Source organism: Microtus oregoni, unplaced genomic scaffold (assembly GCF_018167655.1).
Source record: "Microtus oregoni isolate MIOR12 unplaced genomic scaffold, Mior012 000092F_ref0000046, whole genome shotgun sequence".
Lineage (NCBI taxonomy): Eukaryota > Metazoa > Chordata > Mammalia > Rodentia > Cricetidae > Microtus > Microtus oregoni.
Window position 1 is genome coordinate 215,812 of NW_024544604.1, and position 17,877 is coordinate 233,688.

Genomic DNA, 17,877 nt, shown 5'->3' on the forward strand with positions numbered 1-17,877 from the left:
TATGAAGAAAGTTATATATTATTCATTTTTGTTTTGAAAAATGGCCACACTCTGTAGCATGGGACCATGTGTGTGTGGTGTGCGTGTGTGTGTATAGTGTAGTGGCAGATGCTATTTTGCAGGCACACGTCTAAGAGTTTGATTTTCATCACTGTCCAAAACCAAGTAAACAATATGGCAACATAATAAAAACCCACTAGTTTCTCTTGAGAAGTCCGTACTCATGTTCCGGAAGTGTACTATCCGTTTTCTAGCCATTTTCTCATCTCTCTCTCTCTCTCTCTCTCTCTCTCTCTGTGCTTAAATCTATGTTAAAACTGTTTCTTAATAATCTCCAACTTTGCTTCAAAATAGGATTTTAATGCCTGGAGGTACAGCTCAGAAATGGAGCACTTGCCTGCATGCAAGAGTCCTTAGGTTGATCCCCAGCAACACACACACACACACACACACACACACACACACACACACACACAGACACACTATTAAAATAGTCTTTATAAACATATGAAAAAGATAATCAATCATTCTCATTTATAACAAAAACACGAATTAAGCCACACTAAAAGAATCTATAAGCAAGTTGTGGCCTATGTATACTAGGAAATCCTACCCACTCACAAAAGAAAACAATCTGATGCCACAACTTGGATGAATCCCAAAACGTAAATGAGCGGGGGAAAATAAAGAGATACAAAAATACATAGTATCTCATTATACTTGTGTGAAATTCTTTCTACAACAGTTAAATGAACTCGACAGGACAGAAAGCTAAACAATGTTTCTCTGGCTGGGGGGAGGGGGGAAATGGGGGGATGGGGGGTGGGCCGTGACACAAAAGACCCTTTAAGGTGTGATGGAAGTGTTCTCCTTGTATTGTGGTGACATAGGTGTCTCAAAAGTCGTAGGATGGTATCCTTTAAACGACCGTGTTTATATAGAGACAGACAGCAAATAATAAAATCCTCCAAATTATAAAAGCCCTACTTGACTATATTTCCCAAAGCAGGAAAAGAATTTCATTTCTATGAGAAAATAATGCAACTACACTGAGCAACCTTTTCTTTCAGATCCGAGAGGGTCTGGACACATTTAAATACTTGTTTCTGTTTTTGTTTCTGTGTTGGGGATCAAAACCAGAACCTTGTTTATGCTACCAAACTCTCGTCCACGGAGCTAGTTTTTGTTTTTATTTTTAATGGAGTTTTCTGTGTCTTTTTTATTAATTGCTGTTGTCTCTTCTCGTAAACTTTTAGCTTATCAATGACTACATCTTTTCCCTAATATGATATTCAGCGCTGTGTTAATAAAATCATTGTCAGATCTTTTAAAGAAAAAGAGGGGTAAGTGGTCAAGGTCTTTAACGTGAGGCGGGATTCCCCTTTGGGGTCACTCGGTGGAGGGCCGGAACAAGACCGCAGGAAGCTTCCGCTTTCATTTTCATGGTTATTAAGTCACTTTCTTCTTAAAGGAGCATCGCGGAAGGGTTATATTTTTTTTCTGTCGGAGGACTACTTCCCTACGGACAAGTCCACCCATGATACAGAAATACCAATAACATCACATAACAATGAGTAGTCTGTAAATGCTCAAAAGCCATAACAGACAATTGACAATTTGGTGAAACATCAAAATAAAATTTGCCTGACCTTTAAGCATCGTTTTCTTCTCTCTGTCTCTGAAACTCTGAGCATTTGATTAGTTCCCTCCCCCATTCCTGGTCAGTGGTTCGCTCCGACCTTAGCACTGACAGGCCGCACTAGCTGCGCTTGCGCATAACGCTTGCGGGGGGGGGGGGGGGCGGGGGGGGGAGGAACATGGCGCAAGCTCTGTCTGAAGAGGAGTTTCAACGGATGCAGGTGCCGCTCGACGTGGGGAAAGACCACCCGGCTAGGAGTCTGGGGGCGGGGTAGAAAGAGGTCGTACTATAGGCTCTGAGGATTTGGTTGGGATGGGCCTTGAGTATAAGGGGGTGGTCTGGAGAATGGAAGCTGGGGCTTTGAGTGGCGACGCTATTGACTTCGAAGATTTCTATGGGGGTTCCGAAGGTTAGATTCTATTAGCTTTGTGGGGTTGGTAGAACGTATTTAAGTAGGCGATACGTTTCTCAGTCCTGGGTGCGGGCGAGACCTTTGTGCTCCTGTGTAGGGCATACCATTAACTGGTGATGATGTTTGACTTTGAAGGATGGAGAGCCTGAGAAGGAGAAATTATTTTGTCTGGCGAGAAAGGAAGCAGGCTTCTGGCTTTTTGCGTCATGTGTGTGTGGGGGGGTGGGGGTGGTTTGACAGGGCAAGACCATGAACTGGTGGGAGGTGTAAAGTTTGAGGGAGATACCACTAGGCTAGGGGAGTAGGGAAAACCGTGGATCTATTCCCTAGAGTTGCTGTGCCGTTGGTGGTAGAGGATCCTAAGAGGTAGGGGGATAGTTGCATGGATTGGGATGATTCCTTTAGATCTGGGGTGAAGACTATTCTGAGTGGGTAATACCATTAATCCATATTAGAGGAACAACTAGCGGATATAAAATAATAATATTTTGGAATTTCAGGGGGGAACATCACCGGGTTTGGGGGAGAAGTCTGACCAGGTTCACAGATCTGTTGATTCTTTTAAGGGGCACTCTGAGAGGGACTGGTAGCACTGCACAATGAAGGAACACTTTGAGAGAGCCTTAGCGGGAACGACTGAAATGGGGAAACCCTCGAGTCCTGTTGGTTGAGGGAGTAGAAGTAATTCTATTGGCCCGGGAGCTAGGTGACCTGCTGAGGGTCACTAAAGATGTAAGAATGAGACCACTGTTTCTTTGTTTCTTTCCTTCCTTCATCCTTTTTTTTTTAAATATTTATTTATTATGTATACAATATTCTGTCTGTATGCCTGCAGGCCAGATGAGGGCGCCAGACGTCTTTACAGATGGTTGTGAGCCACCATGTGGTTGCTGGGAATTGAACTCAGGACCTTTGGAAGAGCAGGCAATGCTCTTAACCACTGAGCCATCTCTCCAGCCCCTCCTTCCTTCATCCTTTTGTTTGAGACAGAGTCTCATTCTGTAGTCAAGGTTGGCCTGGAAGCTGTATTAATCTTTTCCCCTTAGCTTCCTAAGTACTGGCATTTTTGGTATATGTCCCCATGCCTGTCTCCAAAAATCTAATCTTAAAAAAATTACAGAAATACTTGACATTCCTCTAATAGCATGTCATCCATAACATTTCAGATTTTTATACATGTGAATAAACTTTATACTAAATAATACTTATTGCTGGGGCCGGAGAGATGGCTCAGTGGTTAAGAGCATTGCCTGCTCTTCAAAGGTCCTGAGTTCAATTCCCGGAAACCACATGGTGGCTTACAACCATCTGTAATAAGGTCTGGTGCCCATTTCTGGCCTGCAGACATACACACAGGCAGAACATTGTATACATAATACATAAATAAATATTTAAAAAATACTTATTGCTTATTCTATAATGACTTTCATGTGATATTAGACAGGTTAAGTCTGACCAACTAATTGCATGTTTTCAAAATAATGTTTATAGCATATATATCTCTGATATGGCTGGGCCAGCATCTTTTTTTTTTTTTTTGGTTTTTCAAGACAGGGTTTCTCTGTGGTTTTGGAGCCTGTCTTGGAACTAGCTCTTGTAGACCAGGCTGGTCTCAAACTCACAAAGATCCGCCTGCCTCTGCCTCCCAAGTGCTGGGATTAAAGGCGTGCGCCACCACCGCCCGGCTTGGGCCAGCATCTTATTTAAACAATTCAGCTACAGTTGTATGGGTGTTATTGTTTAATACACTTTTAATATTCAATATACCAAAAAAAAAGAATGAGACCACTGGACCATAAATGGGGAGGAGCACTGTAAATTACAGAAGATTTTGAATAAGATTATTTCAGCTGGCCCGCTCAAGGGTATTTGAGAGAGACTCTGGAGGGACTTAGTGTCACCATTTTTGGATCATGACCGAAGGCATCTTGTGAAGAGTGGGTATATATTTAAACAAGGAAGATTTATCCCATTGGGTCATGTGTGAGAAAAAAAAACCACTGGGCTCCTTTGGAGAGGGACTTCAAGGTGGGTAGAAAGGTATTGCAAGCCTGGCGGTGGTGGCACACACCTTTAATCCCAGGCGGATCTTTGTGAGTTCGAGGCCAGCTTGGTCTACAAGAGCTAGTTCCAGGAGAGGCTCCAAAGCTATAGAGAAACCCTGTCTCAAAAAATAAGAAAGAAAGAAAGAAAGAAAGAAAGAAAGGTGTTGCAGTTGGTGTAGGATTAGGAGAGAGGCTATCTGAGTCCTGGGGACAACGGGCAAGAAAGATCCCATCATAGCCAGGCCAGCCTTCTGACCTGGACCAAACCCATTGTGGTGAGAGAGGTGGAGGCTGGTGCTTTGAGAAGGACGTAAAAGTAGAGGGAGGGGTCAGTGGGTGCTTCTGGGAAGAATCAGCTTCAGGGCTCAGTGCCCCATGCTGCATTTTCCCTTATTTATTGACTTAAGGAAACTCTAACATGTTTTGAAAACCTTAGGAGTGCTGCAGGACCTTGGGGGAACACCCCCTGACTCATGAAAGTTGAGAAGGAGAAAGACCAGATTCTCTTTGCTTGGGAAAGAATTTTATAGGCCTTCTGCCGAAGTGACTTTCAGGGTCTGACCAGGGCAGTGTTCAGGGTGTTAAGAGGTCAGTCAAGATGATTTTATCCTGCATGTACTGAGTCACGGGAACACATATAAACAGGAGCTTGACTATTCCAGTACTCTTCAGTATGCCAATACCTTTCAGTGGCCCCGGGTGTGAAATGGACTAGTGGGGCAATGGAGGGGGAGGCTGGCTGTGATGGGAATGGAACTGGACAAGGCAGAGCAATTAAGGAAACACCTAGGGGGTACTAGTCCAGTCTTTGGAGCTCAGGGGCTTGGTTGCTTCATGTGTGGGGAAGGAATGCTTTCCTGATAAATCTTTTTGTTTCTTGGCTTCTCCCAAAGACCCAGCTCCTGGAACTCCGGACAAATAACTACCAGCTTTCAGATGAACTTCGGAAGAATGGTGTTGGTGAGCCCAGAGAGTCTCATTAGATGGGGTGGTTTTGGGGGACTAGAGGCAAAGATTTTCCTTTAGAGACCTGATAAGATGACCCTTCAGTTCCTTGTTACCACCTGAGGCTGAGATTCCCTGCTTTCCCTGCACCAGAACTTGCCAGTCTTCGGCAGAAGGTCGCCTACCTGGATAAGGAGTTCACTAAAGCTCAGAAGGTACCTCCCTCCACCTACCCATCCACCCACCTCTTGCTTCCCTCTATCCATCTGACTCATTTATCTCCCAGTGAACACCTACACTGAACCAGACCTAATGATACATGCCGCTTTCTTACAGTCACTGGAAATTTTTTTCACAGAAGTCTCTTCAGTTTGCTAATTTTAATCAGTCTTGCTTATTTAATTTGTGTGTGTGTTTCTTTTGAGACAGGATCTTGCTGTGTAACCCAGACTGGCCTTAGACTCTTGGTAGTCCTCCCCCAGCCTCCCAAGTGCTGGGATGATAGGTGTGTGCTGACATGCCTGGCTTTGCTTAACTTATTGATTTTTTAAAATTTTACTCTTAATTCATTCTAATATCAATTGCTTATTCATTTTCATTCACTAATTTTTTTTTTTTTAGTTTTTTCGAGACAGGGTTTCTCTGTAGCTTTGGAGCCTGTCCTGGCACTAGCTCTTGTAGACCAGGCTGGCCTCGAACTCACAGAGATCCACCTGCCTCTGCCTCCCGAGTGCTGGGATTAAAGGCGTGCGCCACCACTGCCCGGCTCATTCACTAAATTTATTTTGCGTGGTGCTACAGATCAAACCTAGGATCTCATGCATGCTAGGCAAGCTCTCCATATTTGCTTTTAGCCAAAAGGCTCAAAAGTGATCTTTTTGTTGTTTATGAGACAGGGTCTCTTGAAGCCTGGGCTGCCCTCGTGCTTGCTAGGTAGCTGAAGATGGCCTTAAACTCCTGATCCTCCTTTCCTCATTCTCCTGTCTCCAACTCCTACTGGGATTACAGGGGTCTGCCACCACACCCGGCTCCAAGCTGTCTTGTCTCCTGCGCTACATCTCCAGCCTTCGTTCACTAACTTTGTCTTGAAAGGGGAATCTAGCTGTGTTTTCCAAGCTGCTCCCAAATTTCTGGCCTCACATCGGCCTCCTTCCTCAACCTCTTGAGTAGCTGGATCTGTAGGCATGTGGCTTCATTCACTAACTTTTGATTAGTCAAGTCTATCAGTAAATCTGCCTTGAGTCTACCTCCTCTGTCTTGCACTCACACTGCCTCTTTATGCGCCTACGTGTCCTGGTCCTGTTGGTGACATGAGACCAAACCCACCATTCAGATTCTTTGAAAATAGGGTAGAATATAGCCTTGAGATAGTCTAGATCCTTATTTTTATCCTTCTTCATTGCTCTGTCCTCATGTATAGTGCAATGTTGCATACAGTACAGGCTGAATACTTGTTGGATGAGGGACTGGAGCTCAGTGGTTAAGAGCACTGACTGCTCTTGCATCAGAATCTGAGTTCCATCCCCAGCACTCAGATGCATGGCATCTCCCAAACCTGGCTCTAAGTCTACTTCCAGGAGATATGATGCCCTCTTCTGGTTTTCAAGAGCACTGCATGTACCCATACACACAAATTTAAAAAAATGTGGAAGGGGAACTGTCATGAAGTTATCTTCTAACTTCCATGTGTAAGCTGTACCACTCAAGTGTGTGTGTGTGTGTGTGTGCACGCGCGCGCGCGTGTGTACCTACACACACACAGTAATAATAATCAATAATAAATAAATACAATTTTGTTTTATTAAAATATTTGTATTAAAATGAAACTTGTTGGGTGAATTATACAGAATTCAGACAATCCAGCAGTCAGGAAACTGGAGTTCTTGGTAGGGTGTTGATTTCCACAGCCTGACAATATCCTTAGCTGCCAAGCAGAGGGACAGAAGTTGCTATGTTACATGAGAGAGAAGCACATTGATGTGTTTGAACAGATGTAGGGATGAAGCCACAATTTACTAGCTTGGAGATCTAGCATTATAAAGGGTTAAAATCTAAGACACTATTTCCCTCTCTCCCTCAAAAACATTGAAGAAAGGAAGAATTTTTTGAGGTGCTATGGCACCAAGGCACCAGAATTCCCAATCATTCTTCATTCTTTTCTTCAGTTCTTTCTGTGGGCTTCTAACTGTTATGAAAATTCTGTGTTTAAACATATTTCCATCCCACAACACATCATTGCCCTCACGTAACCCCTGCCACATTAGTGTCTATATCCCACGGAGGGGTCCATTGCTCTTCACTTTAGCTCTCTTCCACCCTTCCTTTTAGGCACTAAGCAAGAGCAAGAAAGCTCAGGTAAGGGGGCCTTTGGTGGGTGAATATGTGTGCAAGATTGTCTTAGTGGGATATTTGTTTGGTGGCATTGTCCTGGCCTTTATCTATGTAAACCCATTGTATCTGCAACTTCCTCACTGCTCTGCATTTCTATGTCTTTGTTTTCCTGTGTTTGTCTCACACTCTTTGTCCCTATGTATATTTTTCTTTATATCCTCCTGAATCGCCATCCTGCCTTCCTGTCTCCCCCTCTGTTTCTTCTCTTTGACTTTCCCTTTGTCTCTCTTCCTCCTGTTTCTATCTCTTTTGTTTTTCTTTTCTGGTTTTCCTTTCTATTTCTGACTTCTTATTTCTCTTTCTCCCATTCCTCTATCTTCCTTACTCATTGTTTTCCCCAAACCCCTTCCTTCTGTCTCTCTCTTCTCTTTGCTATATTCTTTTACCATTGATACTGGTTTGTTCCTGTCTTCCTGCCTTTTCTATTCCCTGATCCTCCTCTCATTCCCTCTCTTCTCTCCTTTTCCCATCTCCCTATCATTATTTCTCTTCCCTCTTAACCCCTTGTCTATATCTCCCTTCCTGTTTCTTTCCCTCCTTTTCCATGTCTCTCTTGACCTCACTGTATGTCTCTCTTCCCATATATTGCCTCATTCTTCCTGCCCTATATACTTCCTACCCAATGCCATTTCTTCCTTCTCTCCCCTTCTTTACCTACTTCCCCATCCTTTCTACCCTTGTTGGAGTCCTGGCCCATGTCTGCCACTGCAGGAAGTGGAGGTACTGCTGAGTGAAAATGAGATGCTGCAGGCAAAGCTGCACAGCCAGGAGGAGGACTTCCGTTTGCAGAACAGTACACTTATGGCCGAGTTCAGCAAGGTGCTGGTGCCCGGGATAGCTGAGGGGGGAAATGGGAATGGTGCACCTGTGTATGCATGGGCAAGAGCCAATTAGGCTGGAAAGCTCAGCAGTAGAGGGTGGACAGGGTCTGCCGCTGAACACTGTCCATGGTGCTGAAATAGGCCTTAGTCTGTTGCTGGGGGCAATCATTTGACAGGTGGGGCCAAACACTCTCATGGAGTTAGATCCTTTGAGCCCCTGAGTTCATTTGGTTCCTAAGTCACTCCTTTTATTTAATTCAAGTCTCCATTTGTATAATTTTGGGCTGGTGCTATGGAACCTCAATGTGTTCTGGAGCTTTAAGTAAAGTTCTTAATGCTTAATATGGATGGAAAAGTGTTTCAACTGCTTTCCTTTTCTTTTTCTTCCCTTCATCTGACATGGGTCTGGGGTTCCACTTCTTCCAGGTAATTCATCCTGGATTGACTAATTCTATCTCCTTACTGGTTTTAATGTCCTGGCTCTTTCTAACCCTCCTGAGCAATTGGAGATCCCACGTTTTATTCTCCTACTAGTCTTCTGTATCCATGGTTGATCATTTTGTGAGTCTCAGTGCATTTTAAGGAAAAATATGCTGTAGAGAAAAGGAATTTTGTTTCCAAGGCTCCATCTGATGCTATAAGGAGCAAAAGAAGAAGAATGCAATTATAATACATGAATACGGCAAGAAATTGTAAAAATAATAACAGCAAAAAAATCCACAGAAATTCTTGGGATATGACTTACTTGGTAGAGTGCCTGACTCACATGAATGAGATCCTGGGTTTGGTCCCTAGCACTGCATAAACTGTGTGTTGTGGCACATGCTTGTTATCTTAACACTTGGGCAGTAGAGCAGGAGAATCAGAAGCTTAAGGTCATCTTCAGCTACATAGTGAGTTCCAGGCCAGACTGGGCTACATGACAAAGAATAAACAAAAAATATTTAAAAAGTAAATGACTCAAGACAAAATACAGCAGAAATCAGTCTTTAAGCAGTTACAATGCCAGGAGAGGCAATTTAACAGTCAGTAATTCCAAGTAAGGTCTCTGGAACCAGAAGGCCCAGAATAAGATCTTGGCTGTACCTTTTACTAACTATAACTTTAAGCAAGTCACTTAGCCTCCTGTTTCTTGATTCCCAAATGTTTAAAATGGAAGTGGTGATTATAGAAACACCTGCCTCACAGGGTTTTCATGACGATTCAGTGGGTAAATCTATGTAAGTCATGTAAAGCCTCCTACATAGATAGTATGAGCTATAGAAGTGTTCCCTAATGACATTATCTCAGTAGTGCATTTCCCCTCTAAACTATGTCTTGTTTGTGGTGATGAAGATCCAACCCAGGGATCGTGCGTGCTAAGCATGTGTTCTATCATTGTGCCGCATTCCCATCCCTCTCCATACTTAAAACAGTTATTATCCAGTGGATGGGGGAGAACAAAAGAAGGCAAGGGAGAAGGAGATCTTTTTTAACCAGGATCTTGGAATATGGCTCAGTGAAAGAGTGTTTGCTTAGTATGAAACATGTTTGCATTCATTCTGTGTTTTTGGCCAGCCTCACCTCCACCTTCTTTCATTCACTCTACTTCCACAGCCTTCTGATCTCCTTACTTCTAGTTTTTTCTATTGGTCCACTTCACTATTCCACAGAAGTTATTCCAAACTCTAGACCTTATTACACTTTAATTAATACCCTCTGGTATCGGCCCCTCTCCCTGGTCCCTGGAGCTTTCTGGTGCTCTCGTAACTACTGGTAGCATTTTTCTGCACCACTCTGGGCTCCTGCATAATCCCCTTCCTACTCCTCTCAGGCCCTGACGGTACTTATAGAAAGACCTGATGCTAGAGCCTGCCAAAGGAGTTGTTCCTTGGACAGATGATAGTTAAAGGAACCTGCTATGTAGTCTGTGTTCTGGAAATAAAGTTGGAAGCTGCCCAGAATGGTCCCAACGCTTGGGTAATTTGCAAACAAAAATAGTTGCTTTTCAGTTACTGTGATAAAACACTGATCAAAAACAACTTGAGGAGGAAAGAGTTTATTTGGCTCACAGTTCACATTTCATCACCAAGGGAAGTCAAGGGAGGCAAGAACTGAAGCAGAGGCCATGGAGGGAACGGTGCTTATTAGCTTGCTCTCCATGGAACACTCAGCCTGCTTGCTTGTACCACGCTTGTCCTCCATCCCAGGAGTGGCACCACTCACAGTGGGCTGGGTCCTCCCATATTAATCAGTAATCAAGAAAATGTCTAATAGACCCAACTACATACCAAGCTGAAGGAGGCATTTTCTCAATTGAGGTTTTCTCTTCCCAGATGATCCTAGCTTGTGTGAACTGGCAAGAACACTGATATTTTGTATCAGTGTAGGTGCAGTGGAGTGGGGGGAACAGTAATAGTGATCATTTACCAATGCTGTTTCTTCTATGCCTATTCCCATTTGAATTGCCCTACATTATTCGTTCAATGCTTACAATACAATTATGAGATATTTTTAGTATCCCCTTTTAATGGATGAGGAAAATTGAGCCCCAGGGAGGTGAATTAATTTGTCCCAAGATTAGCCAGCTGGAACATGATAGAACTTCATGTCCAAGCCATCTAGTTTCAGACTGTTTTGTGATTCCATGTTATAAAAGAAAATTTAGCCAGTCGTTGTGGTGGTACATGCCTGTAATCCCAGTATTTAGAAGACCAAGCTAAAATTTTGAGTTTAAGACTAACCTGGGCTACACGGTGAGATTCCATCTTAAAGAGCAACAATAACCCAAAAAAAAACAAGCATAAAAAGAAACCCAAAACCAAAAACAACCCACAAGATAAAATTTTAAAAAAAAAACCTCACCATCAACAAATTTGTGATTGACACTAGGTCAAAAATAAGTAAATGGAGAAAAATAAGTAAACTGAGAATATTGTGGTAAAAGACTGGAATTTTTGTGTTGGCTAATCCTACATTCAAGTAGAGCACTATCGGATACATAAAAGCCAGTCAGGTGAAGAAATTTTTAAAAGAAGTGATGTTATATCCTAGGCAATAAAAAAAAAATTGTCAGCCACAGTAGTCTGGTCTGAAAGTGAAGACAGGGGATTGTCTTGTGAAACTGTTGTTTTAACCAGGAGGTGAATGAACAGTGGGGCCTGCTGAGTTTTATTTTCATGGCATACCTCTCCAAAGCTAAAGACTGGAAGTATAAAAACTGTAAGCTGTGTTTATTCTATAAATGTCTTACAAGCTATTTGTGATGACTGGGTTGAGAGGAAGCTGTCCTCTCAACCAGGGAGCTAGGATATTTTCACACAGATTAGGAGAGAGAGGGTGTGTGTGTGTGTGTGTGTGTGTGTGTGTGTGTGTGTGTGTGTCAGTGGAGCTGTCCATGGTGCTTAACAACTTCCATAGCAGCCTGAGGGCTTAACATCTCAGAGGTTGTGAATCGACAAATGGAATGTTGTTCTCAGTATTCTCACCCTTTTCGACTTTGCTACTTAACAGATGTGTAAATTGGAAATTGTTTAATATCTCTGTGTCTCGGTGTCTGTATCCTCAAAGTGTAAGAGGAACTGCATTATAGGTCTCTTACGGGAATTTAATGAATTCTACACTGAGTGACCGAGTGCTCTTTGTGTTTTGGTGGCTACTGTTCTGATTTGCTATTTCTCTGTCATCTCTTCCCTTGCTCAGCTCTGCAGCCAGCTAGAGCAGCTGGAGCTGGAGAACCGGCAACTGAAGGAAGGGGCTACAGGAACAGGAACTGTTCAAGCTGGCCCACATGTGGACGGGGAGCTGCTGAGGCTGCAGGCAGAGAACACAGCCTTGCAGAAGAACATGGCAGGTGCATGGAGGCCTTCCTGGGATATAGGGACATCTTGAGTAGAGCAAGCATGGACATAATCCTTTTATGAGAAAGAAAAGAAATTCCACAGTGAGACTTGGCCTTGCCTGAACAAGTGTGTGATTTTGCATTTTGGTGGTTATTTTACTTCTCTGAGTCTAAAACTGCTCATCCACAGTACACTAGAGTATTTGTGCCAGGAAGATGGAGCAATTAAGAGGTTTCACTCTGCATTAGTTCAGTGTCTGGTTCTTAGCAAATGTTAGAGAATAGCAGATGGATGTTGAAAAGGAAATATCGACTAAACAGAAATAGAGCATTGGTAAGATTCTGAGCCCAAATTGTAAATAGGGTCTGAGATGAAGGCAGAAAGACAGCTTGATAGAATGTGAGGAGGCTCTGAAACATGGGCCTTTGGTGAGTAGCTGGGGCTTATATGGTGGTGGGTGCTGCATTCACGATCAAGAATGAGACCAGGTACAATATGGGTAGGAATTAGGATATATATATATGTATATATATACATATATATGTATGATATGGGACATGGTAGATAGGATTTTAGAGGTTGGTGGGGCTTTAAAATTATTTGTGACCTGCCAGAATGAGGCTTCATCTGGGGCAGGTTCCTATGCAACCTGAGAGGCTGAAGGATAGATAGGTCTCCCTGTATTTGAGACATAACAAAAGGCTTCAGAGATGATTTCATTCATCATACATACTTTTTTATTTTTTCTTTCTTTTTTTCTTTTTTAATGTATGAGTGTTCTGCATGTATACCTTCATGCCAGAAGAGGGCATCAGATCCTATTATAGGTGGTTGTGAGTACCATGTGTTTTCTGGGAATTGAACTCAGGACCTCTGGAAGAGCAACCAGTACTCTTAACCGCTGAGCCATCTCTCCAGCCCCCATCAGATATTTTTGTCCTACTCAACAGCATTGCAGGAACGTTATGAGAAAGAGACTGTGAGGTCCTTAGCTGCCAGTGAGGGCCAAGGGGATCCCCCAGGAGATGCACTCCCTGCTGCCCTGGCTCCCATGCCATTAGCAGAAGTGGAGCTGAAATGGGAAATGGAGAAAGAAGAAAAGAAATTGCTCTGGGAGCAGCTGCAAGGCTTAGAGGTAAAACTGGGTCTATTGGGACTGGGATGCTGGGAGACAGCAGATGCCGTATTCCTGCCTGTGGGCCCATGGAGATGTCTGTGACATCACCATCTCATGGGCTAAAGGGAGGTGGGACAGGAAAAAGTAGAGGCCTTCCTCCATCCTTGCTGATAACAACTCCATCCCTTATCTTCCCCCCCCTACCACCCGCAGAGCTCAAAGCAAGCTGAAACCTCCAGACTACAGGAGGAACTTGCTAAGGTGGGGTTTGCCGCCGCCTGGCTTTCTCCTAACAGCAGAGGAGCATTGTGCATCCTCAGAGCTTCAGTTTGATCATGTGTGAAATAGAGGCTCACAAATTTCAGAGCTGCTTTCATTGTGGAATAAGCTAATGTAGTCCTATTCTACCTTGTGCATGGCAGGTCCCATCCCTTCTGTTTCCTCGCAGCTTTGCCAATTCATCCATATAAGAATGCCCTTAGAACCTGGGGGCCCAGTGGTGAGACAACCAATCATGATCCTGCTTTCCAGGCCTCCCAGCCTAGCCATTCTGTGATGTGGCCATTGGCTGCTGCTTTGGGAGCATAAATAATGGTCTTTGGAGTCCAAGAGAGCTAGCTGGAGATGGTGTTGCTGCTACTGACAACTGGGCCATCAAATTGCTTAGTCCTTCTGAGACTCAGTTTACCCACTTGTAAAATCAATAGCTCTCAGTTCTCAAGGATGTCCTGAGAATTCCACAGGACTATCATAAGTAAAACCCAACTTGTAGAAGGACTCAGTGTGGTGTCTATAAATGTTTCTATTGTTTACTTTGTCAGTGTTCTCATTGTTATTTGTCTATACTCCTTCCTCTTTCTCCCTCAGCTCTCTGAAAAACTGAAAAAGAAACAGGAAAGGTATACTTTTCTTTCCAGGGGTTTTGGGGGCTTAGAGAGAGAGGAATTGGCTTATGGAAATAACATATCTATGCTTGCCTTTCTACATGCAGTTTTTGTCGTCTGCAGACAGAGAAGGAGACACTATTTAATGATAGCAGGTAACTACTGGGGTTGTCAATAGTAGAAAAATAGGTACCATGCCCAGCCAAATTAGCCAAAGACCACAGGGGTACAGTTGAGAGACTGGGCCTCTAGCCCTGCCTAATATACTCTATCCTTGTCACCACTAGAAACAAAATTGAAGAATTACAACAGCGGAAGGAAGCTGATCTCAAAGCCCAGTTGGTTCGCACCCAAAAGCTGCAGCAGGAACTTGAGGCTGCCAATCAGGTGATGTGATGGGGACTGGGTCTCAAGATTCTTGGAGTAGACAGTCTGGGGAGGTATGAGGTCTTTAGAGACTGATTGGGATATCTAAGATTTGGAAATACAACAACCTTATAGGTATGTGTAAGCCCTCCAAGAGCTAGAAAAATGGGAACTCAGAAACCCCAGAGCCCTAGGAATTGGGTTAGGAGTTTACATGAATCAGAGATCCTGAGGTGGGAATCTAAGGATTTTGGGTTGTTTTTTTTGTTTTTTGTTTTTTTGTGTGTTTTTTTTTTTTTTTGGTTTTTCGAGACAGGGTTTCTCTGTGGTTTTGTAGCCTGTCCTGGAACTAGCTCTGTAGACCAGGCTGGTCTTTAACTCACAGAGATCCACCTGCCTCTGCCTCCCAAGTGCTGGGATTAAAGGCGTGCGCCACCACTGCCCTGCAGGATTTTGATTATGTACCACAAGTTTGTATAAATCAGAACTCTCACTGGAGTCTAGGACCAGGAATTAGGGTGAATGTGAGCTGTGGAACTCTCCCAGTAGATATTGGGTGATGCTGAGACTTTTCAAAGCTGTGATATCAGCTGGCTGTAGTAGCGCACACAGCACTTTGGAGGCAGAGGCAGGTGAATCTCTGTGAGTTCAAGAACAGCCAGAGATACATAGTGAGACCCTGTTTAAACAACGACAGCAATAATAATAAATTTTAAAAGCTGTGACATCAGTATATTGGAGACACCTAGGGCTCGAAGACATGAAGTTCGAGTGACACTGGACTTTCATATATGGAGCAGTTGGAGCTGGAGGCAGAATATAATTGAGACCTTCAGGGTCTGGAAAGCTGTTGTGGTTCTGTGATGTCTTAACTCTTAAGGTAGGTTTGTTAGGTGGATAGTTCTGAGGTTCGGAGATCCTTGGTGGCAGTAAAAAACTGAGACCTCCAAAGTTTACATGGGTGTGAAGTTCCTGGGGATTAGGGCTGTCTGACTTGAAAGCCTTTGAATTTCCTCTGAGAGGAGGCAAGTCTGAAGTTTCTCAGAATGGAGGATAAGGTATCTTGTAGAAGCAGGACTCCTAGAAGATTGGAGTGTGAAGGCTGGGAAAGAGTCTAGATAAAATCCTCAGGAGCTGTTGTTGGTCTAGGTATAAAGACTCACAGAGATGGAATGTAGTGGCATTTCATCTGTATTTTAATAAATAAAGCTCGTCTGAGGATCAAAAAGGTAAAACAGCCACACTGGCCACTTTACAGAGCAGGCAGCAATGACACACACCTTTAATCCCAGTAGCCACACTAGGCTGCCATAGAAACCAGGTAGTAGTGGTGCACACCTTTAATCCCAGAACTTAATCCCAAAACGGGAGGAGACAGCTCTCAGTCTCATTCTGAGGTTTTGTGGAGGCAGGATCATCATTTTCAGACTGAGGTTGAGCTAAGAGCCCATGACTGCTTTGTTTTTCTGGTCTTCGGGTAGAACTCCAATTTCTGTCTCTGAGTTTTTATTAATTGTGCTTCAATGGGAAGCCAGAGTAGCAATGGAGATGGGTCAGTCTGAGGCTTCTTCAAGAGCTGGAAACTAGGAGGTCATGAGTTTGCAATCTTTAGGGTGTGGGACTAGAAGTGTGTGAACTATGGCTCTTAAGCTTAGGACATGGGGGTTAAGTACGTCAATAACTCCTGGTAATTAGGGTAAAGTTACAGTCCCTGGGGGCTGAAAATCCTGGGGCTCCAAGCTATCTGGGTGACTATGAACCCCTCAGAGGCTAGGTTCAGGAACTTAGGTATGTCAGAAATGCTCAGGCTGGGAGAGAGGGAGCGAATGTGTTTGAGAGCCCTATGCCTAATAGCTTGGAGTCTGGGTGAATCCGAGATCCCTGGTAACGAGTTCAAGCCTCACAGGTGCTGAGAATATGCTTTTAGGTGTTCATAGAGGGAGTCTGTAGATCTCTGTGCACCCAGGATGAGGTTTGAAATGGGGTACCTGACTTCCCACAGAGCTTGGCGGAGCTAAGAGATCAGCGGCAGGGGGAGCGCCTGGAACATGCAGCAGCATTGCGTGCCCTACAAGATCAGGTATGTTGTACTTGGTGGGCTTGGGAGCTGGGCTGGAGGGTGGGAGCTGGCTGAATTGGTATTTTCCAAGCAAGCATGGCCCACGGGGTCTTGCTTTTCCTAGTCCTGCTCTGTGTGCCTGTGTGTCTGTCTCCTTTCTTTCTTGGCTGTGGGTAGGTCCTGTCCCTCTGTTCTGGACCTGCTCTCACCTCTCGTGGGGGTGGGGCCAGGTGTCCATCCAGAGTGCAGATGCGCAGGAACAAGTGGAAGGGCTTTTGGCTGAGAACAATGCCTTGAGGACTAGCTTGGCTGCTCTGGAGCAGGTACAGGACACCTGGGAGCCCTTGCTCATCTTTCCGTTTCCTTTATCTCTCTATGCTTTTGGTCCACATCTGGCCAGGGTGGTCTGGACCCTTTACTCAATTCTGTTTCTGTTCCTCCTTTCTGTTGCCTTCCAGCTTTCTTCTCCATCTATTACTGCTTTTCCGGCATTCTAGTTTCTCTATGATAAAGTGCATGAAACATGAATAATCTTGTGTGTGGTCAGTGAATCCAATGTGTCTGTCTTTTTATGTCCCTTTATAACTCTGTGTGAACATTTTTCAGTGTGGTAGAAGATCCTTGGAAGTTACCAATATTCTGACCTTTAGCAACATAGAATCATGTTGCTTGTTCTTTTCATATAAATGAAATTGATGCTATTCTGTCCTTGCCTACTTTCTGGTACCTTTATGTCTGTGAGCTTTATCAGTATGCAGCATGGGTTCTTTTATCACTGCATAGTGTTTTATCTCACAAATATTCCAGTAACCTTTCTGCTTTTCTGTTTTAAATTTTCTGTCTTTCTACCTCACTTCATACTTCTTTCTATCTCCCTAGAACTGGGAGACCCAGGGGTCCCTGAGTAGTAGGACTCCATGCATTTCATTTTCCACCATTACCACTTTCTCCAGATCCAGACAGCAAAGACACAAGAGCTGAACACGCTTCGGGAGCAGACCACTGAATTGACAGCTGAGCTACAGCACCGGCAGACTAAATATGAAGATCTAATGGGACAGAAAGACGACCTCAACTCCCAGCTCCAGGTGATGCTTCTTCTGACCTGGGTTATAGTTTCCTAGTACTGGTGCAGTGAATTGTCCTCGAAGAATGCGGAGAAGACTTTGGAATCAGGGAGACCTGAATTCCTGGCTGGCTGCTTAACATCCTAGTATCTTTATGTCCTGATACAGGAAATTTGACTTCTGCAAAACTGAGCTTAAAATTTCCAGCTAGAGGGGGCTGGAGAGATGTCTCAGAGGTTAAGAGCATTGCCTGCTCTTCCAAAGGTCCTGAATTCAATTCCCAGCAACCACATGGTAGCTCACAACCATC

General features: G+C 43.9%; 1 protein-coding gene across 5 annotated transcripts in view; it reads left to right on the forward strand.

Annotated features, from left to right (window-relative positions):
• Positions 1 to 1,811: 1,811 nt before the first annotated feature.
• Gripap1 (GRIP1 associated protein 1) overlaps positions 1,812 to 17,877 on the forward strand; it is a 33,049-nt gene continuing 16,983 nt past the window's right edge. The window contains exons 1-14 of one of the 5 annotated variants that reach the window (XM_041644277.1): positions 1,812 to 1,859; positions 4,990 to 5,056; positions 5,195 to 5,256; positions 7,370 to 7,396; positions 8,144 to 8,251; positions 11,935 to 12,085; positions 13,025 to 13,209; positions 13,405 to 13,452; positions 14,059 to 14,090; positions 14,183 to 14,230; positions 14,363 to 14,462; positions 16,444 to 16,521; positions 16,731 to 16,823; positions 17,454 to 17,588. In XM_041644277.1, the coding sequence (XP_041500211.1) occupies positions 1,818 to 1,859; positions 4,990 to 5,056; positions 5,195 to 5,256; positions 7,370 to 7,396; positions 8,144 to 8,251; positions 11,935 to 12,085; positions 13,025 to 13,209; positions 13,405 to 13,452; positions 14,059 to 14,090; positions 14,183 to 14,230; positions 14,363 to 14,462; positions 16,444 to 16,521; positions 16,731 to 16,823; positions 17,454 to 17,588 (1,176 nt within the window). In that variant the 5' untranslated portion in view covers positions 1,812 to 1,817. Of the gene's footprint in view, positions 1,860 to 4,989; positions 5,057 to 5,146; positions 5,257 to 7,369; positions 7,397 to 8,143; positions 8,252 to 11,934; positions 12,086 to 13,024; positions 13,210 to 13,404; positions 13,453 to 14,058; positions 14,091 to 14,182; positions 14,231 to 14,362; positions 14,463 to 16,443; positions 16,522 to 16,730; positions 16,824 to 17,453; positions 17,589 to 17,877 lie in introns of all 5 variants that reach the window. The other 4 variants (XM_041644279.1, XM_041644278.1, XM_041644282.1 and 1 more) reach the window with 4 other exon arrangements.